This window comes from Octodon degus, unplaced genomic scaffold (assembly GCF_000260255.1).
Source record: "Octodon degus isolate 3935 unplaced genomic scaffold, OctDeg1.0 scaffold00144, whole genome shotgun sequence".
Lineage (NCBI taxonomy): Eukaryota > Metazoa > Chordata > Mammalia > Rodentia > Octodontidae > Octodon > Octodon degus.
Window position 1 is genome coordinate 914,015 of NW_004524720.1, and position 14,826 is coordinate 928,840.

Consider the following 14,826-nt stretch of genomic DNA (forward strand, 5'->3'; position numbering starts at 1 on the left):
AGAGAGAGAGAGAGAGAGAGAGAGAGAGAGAGAGAGAGAGATGGAGTTTTTTAAAATGTATTTGGTACAGGGTCTTGTTACACAGCTCAGACTCATAGTGATCCTCCTGTTTCAGCCTCCCCAGTGCTGGAATTACAGGCGTGTATCACCATGCCAGGTTTCAGTGGCCCTGGAGGGCCCAGTGTGGGGCCGGCATGGCATGTAGTACAGTGGATCGAACCTGGTTTCTTGCACTTGCCAGCAGGCACTTAAACTGCTGAGCTATCTCCCCAGCCAAGGCCCATAATATTTTTATAGCTTATTTTTTTACACAAAACCCTTTAACCTATTTGGAATCATTCTATTAGGGACTTTTTCTCATTTTTGCCCTAAATAGCTAACCAGTTACTCTAACTCTGAATGGCAAAGTTACCTCTCCAAACAACTCACACCACTGCCTCTAGCAGGCCTCCAGTGGTGACCACTTAAACTCTTTCCAGCCCCTCCCTGGCCATCCTCTGAGCAGCTGTCCCTCCCCATCACCCTCCAGCACCACCCACCTCAGAATCTGCTCCATATTCTACACATGGAGTGATTGTGTCACTTCCTTACTTAAAACCTTTCCATGGTTTTCCACTGCACTTAGGATAAAATCCAAACTTTTTAATAGGCTCACAATTAGGGTGGTCACAGACTTCATCACTGAAATAGGGAAGCAACTGTGAAAGAAAGGCTCATAATAATAACACTGGGCCCAGAGGCACAAAACAGATTGCGCTGGCCAAGACCCTGCAGAAGGCTGTGTGCAGCTCTAAACTCTCATCTTGTCTTCTTTAACCCAGCTGAGCAAAACTTGCTTTGCATCCTCAAACTCTGTAGGTTTTCACTTTACCTCAATTATGTGTTTTTCACACCCCACCCTCAATTCCTCTGGCCCCTTCTGGTTACCTCAGACTCAACCTTCAAGTCCAAGGTACAGCAGTTTTCTTCAACAACACCTCCGCTCTGGCCCAGTTCAGGTTTAGGATGATTCCTGTACATTCTGTATCACTTCCACATGCTTCCTTTTCTAACCCAATATTTTTCCTTCCACCTGCATTAACCTATCTTCTATAAATTGGATCCAAAGGCCTGCCACACAGTAACCATCAAATAAACATCTAAGGATGAATGTCTCTATTAACATTTACAAATTACCAAGAAAAAGTTACAAGGTTTTTTGTTGTTATGGTTGTTGTTGTTTTTTGCTTTAAACAATTTATTTAACTGAAATGGACTTACATTTGTTTCTGAAGTGATTTCCATTTATTTTGATACATTTTCCCCCCATGGTGATTTACAGGATCTTCAAGCCAATATATATATTTGATAAATATTTGAATATTTGAGTATACACCTGCACAATACCTCAGCAGTATCTTTCATCAAGAAAAAAACATTGAATAGTAAAGACTAGACATAATTACTAGGTACAGTGAAAATCAACTGCAAATATTTCTGAAGGAAGAAGGCACCACATATCTATTCAACTAAGAAAACCACCCTTACAACACAGGATGATTTTATTTTTTACATAGGACCTAGAACACTTAAGCTCTCAATTAGGTGCTGAATGGCAGAGCAACATCCCCAGCTTATGCCATGAATTCATAGGGACTAGGTTCCAACAACTCAGGTTCCTTTCCATTGGTCCTCAAAGTGCATGTCTCTCAAAGGGGCAGGCTGGCGCTTCAGTTGAACCCAGGTACCTTTCTCTTTGGCTTCCATCTTTTTCTGATCATTTTCCTTAACATGTTTCAGGAAGCTATCACAACGTTTTGAGTGTTTAATATGCTGAGTATGCACATTAATCCTCTTGGCCCTTAACTTGCTTGTTTACAACAATGCCAACAGCATGCTGGGTAACACTGTAGACTCTCCCCATTTTGCCATGGCAACATTTGTGAGCCATTCTTTTTTGCACAGTACCCATTCCCTTGATGTCTACAATATCACCCTTTTTGTACATTCGCATGTATATGGCCAAAGGAACAACCCCCTGTTTTCTAAAAGGCCTGGAGAACATATAATGGGTTCCCCTCCTCTTGCCCTTTGTGTTAGTCATTTTGGCAAATTACTGGAAGATGTGGTTCCAGCTGAAAGGACACAAAAGTTTTTTTTAACAGCGTTAGAAGATCTGTAATTGCCTGAAGAAGTGATATTCAACAGGATCGCAATTAACTATATACATGACTTCAGGAAATTCCATGTTAAATATGGAGTCAAAAATGAAAGAAAGATACTTTCTTCTCAAGACTGCCTTGCCATGGAATGGCAAGCCAACTGAAATGTCCCATGTCTGGAATCTCACCCACTGTCTACATAAACTTCTCAACTATATATTTCATGGTAGACCAGGGATATAGCTCAGTGCCTTAAGCACCTGCCTGGCAAACACAAGGTCCTGAGTTGAATCCCTGGTACTGCAAAAACAAACACAATGTTGTATTTCATGGGGACTTCTCTACCGTTTTTAATCGCACTGCTATACAATATGAAAATAATCCACATAAAATATTTCCACAAAATGAAATTTAAGTGATCATTACAAAATTTTATCAAATAGACCATCATGATATCATTCAACTCATACCTTCCTCTTGAACCAAACACCAGTTTCTGTCCAGTATTAATCTCTTGTTTATTAGATACTCCATTTAAAACATGGCTGAGCAAAATTATTTGTTTGACACATACCTCTTTAATTTCTAATATTAAAGAGTTTAACAAGTTTTTAATAGCTGACCTTGTCCTGCTCTGGTTGATATTAATTTCTTCCATGGAGTCTAAGACCAAATGAAGAAATTCTGAGAGTGCTTTTAAGAGTTATATCTCCTTTTTAGAGCTCCTAAACTTCAGGCACACTATCCTTTAATACCAAGCAACTTTTCTGTTGTACTCTGAGGAAAAGAGTTAATGTCCTGAACCACATCAAATCAATTATCCTTGCGTTAATATTTATAGTCCATCTACCCCTATAGCAATGCATTTGTATACTTACTTATGGTGGTTAAATATTAGAGTCCATGCATGTTTTTACTTCCCCTTTGATACTGTCTTTCTTTTATTGAACATAAATTTAAAATCTATATAATACGGTCTCAAAGGACATTTTGCCAAGAATATAGAAGCCAGTTTTTAAACCTAGGCAAAATTTTTCATTTAATACTATATATGCTTATCAGTAATCATCATAAAATAACCACTTAAATTATGGAATTCATATGTAGATTTGCCTCATGGAACAAGGTCTTATTCACAACTGCTGTAATGTTAAGTTCCAAATGTATCTGATGGAATTTTATGCATTAGTGATTTCAGAGTAAGATCAGGAAAATTGTGAAATGTCTTCTCTACACAAATAATATTTGGAGAAAAAATAAGTGACAAACCTGGAAAGAAATAGCTAGGAAAGAACTAAAGTCTTTTGTTATTTTACAGTTATTTTATACTGGAAAACAGCTCTGTTCTGGAAAGGTGTATAATACTTTGAAATATGACTTGGTGGAAAGACAGAAAATGAGGAGAGGGAAGGCAAATGCTGAAATAATCCTATAAAAAACATTTACATAAACATCTACATGTGTCAAATATATTGAAACACCATTAACTAGCCATGCAAAGGAAACCTAAACAAGATTACTAGGCAGTTCTCTATTTGGTGCTCTTAATTTCATCAGAAAGAAAAACAGCCAGGTGTGGTGCATGCCTGTAATCCTAGCACACAGGAAGCTGAGGCAGAAAGATTTCTACAAATTCAAATCCAGCCTGGGCTACAAAGTGAGCTCAAGTCCAGCCTGAACTGCATAGTGAAACCCTGTCTCAAAAATACACACAAAAAAAGGAAAATATATATATATAATATATAAAGCTATATTATATTTGCCAAATTAAGCTCTGTGCTTCTCAAAGTACTGTGTAACCTGTCAAATTATAAATTTTTAAAAGCTCAATTTTCTTCTTTAATAGGATTTTGGTTATTAAAATATTGTTCACTTTTTGAAAACACATTTACTTGAAAATTGATGCCTGAGACAATTCATCTGAAGGCTCAGAAAGCAGTTCTTCTAGAAGGTATTTATTGCAGGATAACATGTCCTCACCTTCACGTTGGGTTTTGACAGTAGTTTCAACAGCTCTCTGATCTCACTGTTTAATGGCTTGTTCTGAAGCTCTTCAGCCAGCTGCAAGGGAGATCACATTGACATATGTGAGTCTAGTTAGTGCATTGTGGGGTTTCAGTGTGTCATAACTGAGACTGTTCTGTTCAAGGCTATCACTTTCCAGTGTTTAAGAGGTCAGCACGAAAGAAAGCAGACCATCAGTCAGCACACTTCTTTGCAGGTCCTCAGTAGACTAGACTCAGGCCCTGGCTCTCGGCTGAGTACAACTTGAGTAATCATAGGAGCCAGATCACTCTCTTGATTTACTACAAGGAGGGCAAGTCCCAGCACTTTATCCCATGAAGGGTCTTTGTATGCAGACAAAGGACCATTTGTAAAAAGAACGGCTGAGCTCTGATGTGGGGGAGGGGTCCCGAATGAGGGAGTGAAATCCATGGGGTTTCCAAAAGTCCCCAGTAGCTGGGCTACTTACAGCTGGGGTGAAAAGAACAGGAATGCTCCTAATAAAGGACCTGAAACTTTTATTATGTTTACCTGTATAGACTAAGTATGCTAAATATAAACTGAGTGAATCATAAACTTACAGTAGTCTGATCACTAAAACTGCCCATTGTACTCCACTGTTATCATCAAAAAGTCCCACTAGTGGCTTTTATCTATCTGAAGAAAGGATTAGAACTTTAAACCTGCTGCACATTCTCCATTAAGAGATGGTCAATGGTCTCACCACGAAGAAATGGCGTATGTTAGAAGCAGCAAACAAGCATATCCCATTGCATCTCATAAATGAATACATCTGTCATTTGCCAATTAAAAATAAAAGAAAACTTCAAAGGATCTTCTATTGAAAATTTCTATCAATTTGAAGCTATAGGTAAGGCTATGTGATTTTACAGAAAAAAAAAAAACAAGATTCAAATGGTAAAAAGCATTAACATTATGAAAGATATAATATATAATTAAAATATATTTTTATATTTTAAAACTTTTCTAAAATCAGAGTTAAAATTTCCATTTGTCCCTAGTGTTTCTGCCATGCTGAAAATAACAATTCTTATCTCTGGGAATGGGCTTTTTACAGGAAGTACAACAAGAGAGAAACTGACTTATTCATTAATTGCACTAAGAAACTGCTTTTACTTTTTCAACAAAATATTTTTACAGAATTTTTAAATTACAAAAAGGAACAAAAGGTTCTTTGTATTTTAAGTCATTTAATGTACAATATATTTTAACATTTAAATATATTGCTCTGATGAATTAGAAAATAGCTTTACCCTGTTTAGGGAGTAGATTCTAATCTTTCATATAATTAATGAATCTGTAACTTTTTCAGTGCTGAGGATTAAATGCAGAGCCTTTGAGTACTAGGTCAGAGAGCCACGCCCTAGCCTAAGATACTAATCTGATAAGCTTAGGGTCAATTACATTATTTTCTACCCAGTGCTTCATAAAATGCTCAACAGTGTTTGTTTTGTTTTGTTTTTTATGTCTTTGGTCAGGGTCTCACTAGGCAGCTCAGACTCGTAGTGACCTTTCTGCTTTCAGCCTCTCCAGCACTGGGATTACAGGTGTGCAGCACCACAGCTGGTCTCATGGGCCGGCTCAGCCCTCCCCAGGGCAGGGCCAGCACAGCATGTGGTGCCGGGGATCAAACGCTGTCCCTGCACTTGCCTAAGCAGGCACTTAATCCACTGAGCTATTGCTGGCCCTTCAACAGTGTTTTAAAACTGGTTTTTAAGGCTTTTTCAAGTCGTAACTGCTGTTTGCTTCACTAAGACAACTATATACCTTTATTCTTCATCTCAAAAGTTTTGGTTCTACAATACAAAAGCAAACTTCCAAATTAAACATGTGTATTCAACACACTTGCAATGTCTGTAGATAAAAGTAGACAGGAAATGCTTGCAGACTAAACAAACAGCACACAACCTAGACAATTAATACATATGCTTCAACTTCTAATTAGAATATAAAAATATATCAAAGAAAACCAACTCCTGAAAATGTCCAGTCTTCTTGATGCATTATCACCCTGACATTTTACTAGACAGAATTACATTTTGTTCTGTGATTTTAAAGCAACAAGTAAGCCACGGGATAGCCCTGCCATGCACTGCGCCAGTCTGCCTCGCTGAGTGTCCTTCATAGTTTATGCAGGTGTGCGCTCAATTCATCCGAGGCTGAAAGCTAGCAGTGGGCATCAGCAAGTGGCCTCCCCTCCCCCAGGCTGAAAATAAAATTATAGCCACAGGAAATTAACTACTCCATCAATGCCAACTGCTCCTAAAATTTATTTTTTGGTTATGAAGGTAATTTGGAAAGGTCTAATATCCATAAATCATTGCTATCCTTTATAATCCATTTTAAAAACAATCCTGTCTTTTTATGTATTTCATATGCCTCATTCCTCTCCTACTACCTGTCATTTTTTAGCACTGTCAGCAATATAACTTATCTCATTTGTCTTTATTTCTCTAAAGCATTCCCCTTGTCTGCGACTTTCTCAGAAAACTAATGCCTGACAGCTTCTCCCTCTCCAGTCTGAAGCCGAAAATTTCTATTACGTAGTTGCCAAGGCTGAGCAGGAGCACAGCTACAAGAACAATTTTCAGAACAGGAAAGTGAATGAAAATCAACATAATATCAGCATAAGCCAGTGATGACAGGGCTTTTGGAAGCATCTGCACCCGCCTCTGTGTTCCTTCGGAGGACCGCGCACATCTGTCTGCGCTGGGATGGGCTTGGCCGCAGCCGGCTGAGGCACACTTACGTCATCGGCCAGGGCAGCCGCGCCCTGCAGAATGGGCGCTGGGCTCTGCTTCTCGTAGTAGTGCAGCTTCTCGTGAATCTAGGAGAAAACCAAAGGAATATGAGCTCACCTGTGAGCAAATAATCGCGTTGAGTTAAATATGTATTTTTGTAATTGTAAACAGAATCGAGAGCCCTTCAAATTCTCTAAAGTCATGTGTTTAAATAAACGTAAAGGCGGCACACATGTATAATTCATCTATTATTATGTCCAGTGTTTACAGTGTGAAGGCAAATGGAAAAACACACTCATCAAACAAAACCCACATGAAAACTGTCTTTGTCTTCCCTCATGAGGAACCACTCAAGGTTTCTGAAATCTGAAATTTCTAAAATACATCACTTTAACACATCAAGGGTCAGTTGTGCTCTCTTATTCTTGCAAAAGACAAACTGCAAATGAAGTGGCGCACTAAGCTGGAAGCCACCTTCGGATAGAGTGGTGGGGAGCAGCCGCCACGCGGGAGAAAGCCGGCGTCTCGCGCCCCTGGGGGTCGGATCCGGAAAGACCCTCCGGGAGCCTCTTTCTCGGCCTCATGACTTTGCTCCAGCTGCTAACTCTCTCCCCACCCCGCCACGCCAAGCTGCAGAGAAGCAAAGGCGTTTCTTATACTACAGACACTTCTCACACCTATTTTTGTTTAAATAAGATCACTTTTCATATTGTAAAACAAGATACATTAGTAAATAAGAATTTGGTATTCCATTTTCCATTATGACTCAAGAAACATAAAGGTGAGAATCTAATGGAATGCAATATAAGGCCAACCGAGCGCCCTAAAAAATGTCAGAGTACAGTAAAGAAGTGAAAGACCTCACTCTTAGGTAGGTGTCCCTAGTAGCTTGTACTTCAAAACTCACTTCAGCCTTTTCTTACTTAGAGCTGAAAAACACTATCTCCCACTATTTATGAAAAAAGTCACACCTCACAATTTCCTGTTTTTAATGGGTATTCAATAATGTATTCTTTAATTATACTCAAAGCTAACCAGACTTTCTTGTAAAAATCTGGAAGATAGATTTTATTTTGATTAGCCAGATGCTATGCCTAACAGAGGATTCTATTACCTTTTTGGCAACGTAGTATGAAATATAAAGCAACAGGGAAAGAATTTTGATAGTTATAATATTACCAGCATAATCAGGGTAACATTTTTAACTACTATTTTAGAATCTTCAGACATTTATCATATCTGGATACTAAAATTTAAGGAATACAAACTATAAAAAGAATAAGATTTGATCAAAGACTCTACTAAAGAACAATTTCAAATAAAACCCAGACATATGAAAAGCTAAATTTTGTTAAACTAATTATCAAAAATTAAGTCACTTCAACATGTAAGCTCATAGAACACTGAGCTTATCCTGTAATAAAATTCATCCAGGCTTACTGCAATTAGTTGTTTAAATGTATGCTTCCTTGCTATATAGGGGCTTATGTTTATTCAGCACTGAGATACCTACATCACATTTGTTAGCAATACTAGCCCTATATCTTTAATGTGTTTAATGTTTTCATTCCTTAGCCCACAAGACCATGAAGAGGTAGGTAGTAAGATGGTCTCATTTTACAAATAAGCAGACACACAGGAATGAAGTAACTTGCCGCGCTCCCACAGGTAGCAGGAGTCAGGGCTCAACTCCCCGGACACAGGACGGCGTCACAGCACTTCCTGCCTCTCAGAAGATCATCCCTTCTGAGTACCTCACAATGGCCCTTGATGCTGAACAAATGTGCTCTGTGTGCAGGAAACCAAAGAGTGGAAAGAGAAAGAGAATGATCAACAGCTAGAGGAATATTGGTGGTTCCTACTCCTCATTTTTACTTTCTGGTAGTTTCATCTTTTCCTGGATTAACAGGTATTTATTGGATTAACTTGTAGTAATACCATAAATATATCCTAAAACCACATGCCTCAAATGAATACATTATTTCTCCACTGACTTCACTTCTGAATGTATTTTTTAAATCAGAAATTTTTTTGTTGAAGACCAGGCCTTGCTACATAGTGTAGGCTGGCCCTGAACTCACTTTGTAGCTTAGGCAAGTCTCGAACTCACAGCAATCCTCCTTGTCTAAGCTTCCCAAGTGTTGGCATTATAGGCAGGCACTACCATGTCTGGCTCCTGAATGTCTTTTGAGAACAGATTCACCTTCATCATTTTGTCTAGGTCCTGACCAAGTAAGGAAAAGCCTGCCCTCAGGCCCACCAGCACTTTGTGCCATCTCAAGAAAGTCTACATATTTTCCTAGAATTTCAAAATGCTGCCAACCCAATGTTGAGAGATGTGTTACTTCACTGTATAAGCATAAAAATTAAGTTGGTAGAAAAGTACAAAGACTTATTCTAATTCTGAGTTGTTTAGTGTTTCTAACCATACTGACAAATTCTAGTATTTATTAGTACTTACAAGACCAAAGGAAAAAAATAATTTTTGAAACAAACAGGTAACACTTATAGATGTCACCAAAGACTGCATAGTGAAACTTCCTGAAATGTTCTACAGCTTGTTGTCAAGGTGGGTGGCCACTGGGCACAGGCAGCATCAAGGAACTTTTAGTTTTATGTAATTTTCACATATGGCTAGTAGCTTTCCTGTTGGAGAACATGACGTAGTGCATATTACACTCTGTAATTACTGTTATGTCTCAGAAAAATTCACCCAATATATTTCGGCAAACTTTTCTGAGTGACAACATTTTAGAATGTAGTAGACAGATGTATAATCAAAGAGGTGGTTTAATCATCAATAAGCAAACTACGCCCATCTTTAAATATAAGATATAGCCAAGAGGGATGAGGGGATAGGTCTAAGCACCTGCCTGGCAAACACAAGGACCCGGATTTAGTCCCCAGTGCCATAAGCTGTGCCAGCCCCAGAACCCTGGGCACGCTGAGCCAGCTACCAAATCCGTGTGTGACAGGGCACACCTGTAATCCCAGAGCTGGGGAGGCTGAGACAAGAAGATTACTATGAGTCTGAGCTGTGTAGTGAGACCCTGACAAAATAAATAAATAAATAAATAAATGGTTTTTTAAAATATATATATAGCCAAACTTCCAAAATCTCATTTATTTTAAGTATTTCCTACTTCAGGAAATACTTACTTAAATATTACTTATAATACTTGAATATTATATTCAACCACATAATAATACTGTAGTTCTTTTTTCTTCCCTGAGCAATAGAAGAACTTGAGAGGAAAAAGGAGTTAAGGATGAAGATGTCTGGGTGAGATGAGGATTCCTGGTTAATTTCATATGATGGAAAGACATTCAAGAGAAAAATCATAAAATAATGATATGGGAGAATTTAAAATATACTACTGAGAAGGAAGAACATTTCAAAATATGTATGCATTAGGTTCAACTGAATACTACAGATATACCAGTCCATAAGTATTTTTTTTCAATGTTAACACTGTAATCAGAAAAGGTCAGTTAAATTACAAATAATTTCTGTATGCAATGAGTTCTTACAAGAAAGCTAAATTACCTACATTCAAAAATTTAATTTTAGCAAGCAAATCTGATGTCAATAATTTTAGTTACATATAGCATTTTTTAAAGAAGGAAGCTTCAATAATCAAAGTATAAATACCGCCTAGTAGCTAGTCCAGTGAGATCATTTGTGTTGAGCGTCTCAACGATGTGTAAAGATGCTACATTAGAAAACTGCCATGGTCTTCTGAACTGTATCAAATAAACCAAAGTTGTAATCTTTTTCCTGGTTCCTAAAGTATAAAACAAGGACTAAAAATAACTTTTCAGGAGTCTGAATTCCTGCTGTATTAATAGTACTCATTCTGAATTAGTATCTTCTCTTTTCTTCTTTTGAACCATGAAAGTAGAGGTGAGGAAACTTCGTTGATTAAAAATGAAAACCAATGAGAGTGAGTGACAACCAAGAAGAGCTGGAGATTTTGAAGCATATTGTATAAATAGTAAAAGAAAAGACCCTCTCTTTAAAAATGATTTAATCTTTCTCCAAAAGGAAAAATTGGCTGCCAAGAGAAATAACCCCACTAGGACTAGGGTCCTAAAGCAGCAAACGGAACAGGCCACAGTGGGAACTACACACCTTCCTTTACAACTTGATACCACAATCTCCTTCTTTCAGTTAATTTTCTTAGTCAATACCTCCAGGAAAAGAAAGTAATAAAACAGATGTGATCGTATCCTTTTAGGCTCCTGTCCTTCATACGATGAATCTTGGCTTCACATTGCTATAGATGCATTCTAAATTTATCAAGAATCTTTTAAAAGAATGAATATTCAGTTTCATTCAGTATCTACTGCTGTGTAAGTCGTGTAATACACTAAGTAGGAGTTCCATCGGCGTACATTTTATTTAGAATGTATACACTAATTTTCACCACTGAGACGCATATTTACTTTTTTTTATGAGCAGAATATATTTATTGAGAGAAAGCTCCTGTCCAAGAGAGGGACAGGAGGGGGACCCGAGCGGGTAGTTCCCCCCAACTCATATTTACTTTTGAGTAGTGCCTTCGATGGGTTTAGGTACCAATGTTATAATCCTTTCATTACTTTTAAAACCATGAAAGCTTTTAATGTGTTCTGCAAACATCCCCACAGAACTTCAATATTCTCTTCCCTGAAATACTTGGTGGCATTTACTTGCAATAATAAAGTTCTGATACATTTTTAAGAGGTGCTTTATCACCCATTTTTCTTCTGGTTTATTAATAGTAGTTTATTTACTTTTTCTGTCTCCTTTATCCACTGTAGAAAACAGTATGTCCCAGAAAATCATTTAATTATTTAATCTGGCTTTCAAAATATTATCTGAAAATTGGAAGGTAGAATTGTAAATTCATAGACTTATTTTATAAAGGTGTACCTCAGCAGCTGCCTTTCAATTTATGCCAAGTCCTTACTGAGTTTATACTTGAATAGTAAATATGTCTTCTGAGTTTTACACTGTCTTAAACTCAATGCACATTTTTTTCATTCCTTATCACCCTTTCTTATTTGTAGTTTATTGAACCTGTCCTATGATAGTGTTGATTTCCTTCCTGGCTGTACTTGTTGGGGTGCTGAACTTTTTTCCATGTCTTTAGTCTTCCATAAATCTAAATATATATACATATATATATATATATATATATATATATATATATATATATATATAGAGAGAGAGAGAGAGAGAGTTCTCTTTAGCTTGTGGTGAATACAGTAATTTGCATTGAAGAATAAAACATCTGTTGCCTTTTTGAAAAAAAATATTATCTGAATCTTCTTAAGCAAAAGAGTCTCTTAAAATTATGGATTTTCTTAATACCTACTTTTTTCACCATTGCTATTTCTTCTTTAGTGTATCTGTTCTTTTTCTATTTATCCCTTCGTCCCTTTATTAGAGTACATTATTTACTATTATCTTAAAAGAATCATCCATTAGATTATTTTTCTACTTTTGTTTTCTACTTTATTTTTCTATTTTTATCTTAATTCATTCCTTCTTTCTTCATGCAATTCAACCCTTTTTAAAAACAATATACAAACAAAAGATGTACTGTTCTGAATCTTGCTCATTTATAAAACACAAGATAAAATATTTTGCATTTTAGAGAAAAGAGTTCCAGGTTCAACTTGAAAACAAACTATAACAAGAGTGTGACTCTAATCTCCCTATTTAGAAAAGTCAGCTAGGACTTCAAGGTCAGTGAGAACTCAATACATAAGAGAATCTGAGCTGTGACATCCAATAACTCAGTGGCGTCCCAAATTTTCTGATCAAGAAGATTACGGGGCCACAGAGAAAAGTGATCGACAATGTAGAGTGTGCCTAAGGAGAGTCACCTAAAGAGAAAACATTCTCTCAGGCTTTCACAGAGAGCAAATTGGTCAAGCAATGGCCGTGACTCATCCACAAGGCTGACAGAAGATCTACAAGGTGCTGTGCACAGTTCCAGTGTAAATCCTGAGGGGATCTGACTGATATAAAAGGTACATATTTAGTTATATAGGTCTTGCTTTAACTTGGTCCTTACCATCCAGCAGAAAAGTATAAACACAAGGTATAAAAAGTAATGCCATATTAATATGCTGAGCTGTAAAAGGCTCAAGTCAAGAACTTCTGACAATTGCCAGTTTTGCTGATAACCTACTACTATTATGGACTACTGGACTATATTGGGTTATTTTGCTGAATTCAAGTACCTACAATCTTTAGACTGGTTTCAAGTATGAAAAGGCCCTTTTAAGACTTCTCCAAATACAGCTTCTTTAACTGCAGTAGAACACCCATCTCTGAAAAAAACAAAATGAAAAGGGGGATATGCTGGGAGCCATGAAGCTAGGAAATCGATCAAATATATGTAGGTGGGACTTGGCCCAGTGCCGAAAGCAAACAAGCTACCTCACTTCTGAGATGAACATCCTGTCTAGTTAAGGTTAGCTATCAGTTGCTAAGCAACCTATTGTCATGCATTACTAACTTCACAAAAGTATAAATAAAGGACTGTTTTGTTGTGAGAAAAAAGGGGGAAAAGAAAAAAAAAATATATATATATGTATACACAAGAAAGTTAGGATAGATATACAGCTACTTTCTCTTAGTTCATTGAGAATAAAAGTGTGTACTAGTAGTGTTTAGACAAGATACCATATCTGCATCTTGTCCTCTAAATAACTACCACAAAACGTGCAATGTCTTAATTATTATAACCATCCTACTAACCTGATTTGAAACTGTTTCATTGCTATTTTATCTTTTTTTCTCATTAAAATGAACAAAATTTTTTAAAAAAAGAAAAGTGAGCTAGGGAAAAAATCCAAACACATATGTAGATACAGATTTCATTTCATTAGGCACTGCTCTATTGCACTTCAGAGAAAATTATGCTTTTACAAATATAAGGCTTAGATACTGCTGTGCAGCCTAAGTTTTTGTCAAGCTGATTCTGGACCATAACTCAGTACCACATAAGAATAATCTATACAGGACATGAACATCCATGTCATCACAGCCACTTAAATGATAAGGTGACAAAGGAAAATAAAAGCACAAATGAAAGAGCACACTTTTCATTCATATAATGCTTCTAAATTTCCTTTTTCCTACTTTGGTCACAGTATAGATTATCTCATTTTTAATCTTTAAATGTTCTTAGTCTATTTATGTTCCAGTTTTGAAACTTTAAGTTTTTTTTAGAAACAAAAGAAAATATGATAAATACCTACATGACCGCATCAAAAGCCAAGAGAAATTAATCTGATATATTTGGTTTGGATAACTTCTGAAATAAGTTACAAGAGATACAGCCAAACTCCTTTGAAGACTTGGGGTCGACCTGCAGTTTATTTTCAGTAACCCAGTTGCAATACCTGGCTGTAATACTAGGGGGAAAAAAACATATTTAATCATTTCTACTTGCAGTACTGCTATGTGCTCAGCTTAAACAGAAGCCTTGGAATGGGTATTTGAAAAAAAATTATAGCCAAAACCCATCCTTCCATCCTTTCTCTCTCCCTCTTTGCCAACAAAATAACACAGGCTGACACTTCTGGATTGATGCTTGAGTACATTTTAATATTTTAGGCCATCAAATTACAAAAAAAGTGAAAAGGCAAACCACAAATTTGGAAAAACTCATGATAAATAAGTACTCAGACAAAGGTCTGCTCTCTACAATTTATAAAGAACAAAAAAACACTAGGGCCCCAAAATGAAATGACCCAATCCAGAAATGGGCATCAGAGATGAACACACGCTTTTCAGAAGAAGAAATTAAAGAAGTGAATAAATATATGAAAAAATGCTCCACATCACTAGCCATCTGCAAAAATGCAAATTAAAAAAACATTGAGATATCATCTCACCCCAGAAAGAATGGCTATCATAA

The 14,826-nt window shown here is 36.8% G+C and overlaps 1 protein-coding gene across 5 annotated transcripts in view; it reads right to left on the minus strand.

The window, feature by feature from the left end:
• Mpp7 (membrane palmitoylated protein 7) overlaps positions 1-14,826 on the minus strand; it is a 256,221-nt gene that overhangs the window by 110,116 nt on the left and 131,279 nt on the right. For all 5 annotated transcript variants that reach the window (XM_023701932.1, XM_023701930.1, XM_004641864.3 and 2 more), the window contains 2 exons: positions 6,916-6,993; positions 4,122-4,202 (listed from right to left, as the gene is read on the minus strand). In XM_023701932.1, the coding sequence (XP_023557700.1) occupies positions 4,122-4,202; positions 6,916-6,993 (159 nt within the window). The remainder of the gene's footprint in view (positions 1-4,121; positions 4,203-6,915; positions 6,994-14,826) is intronic.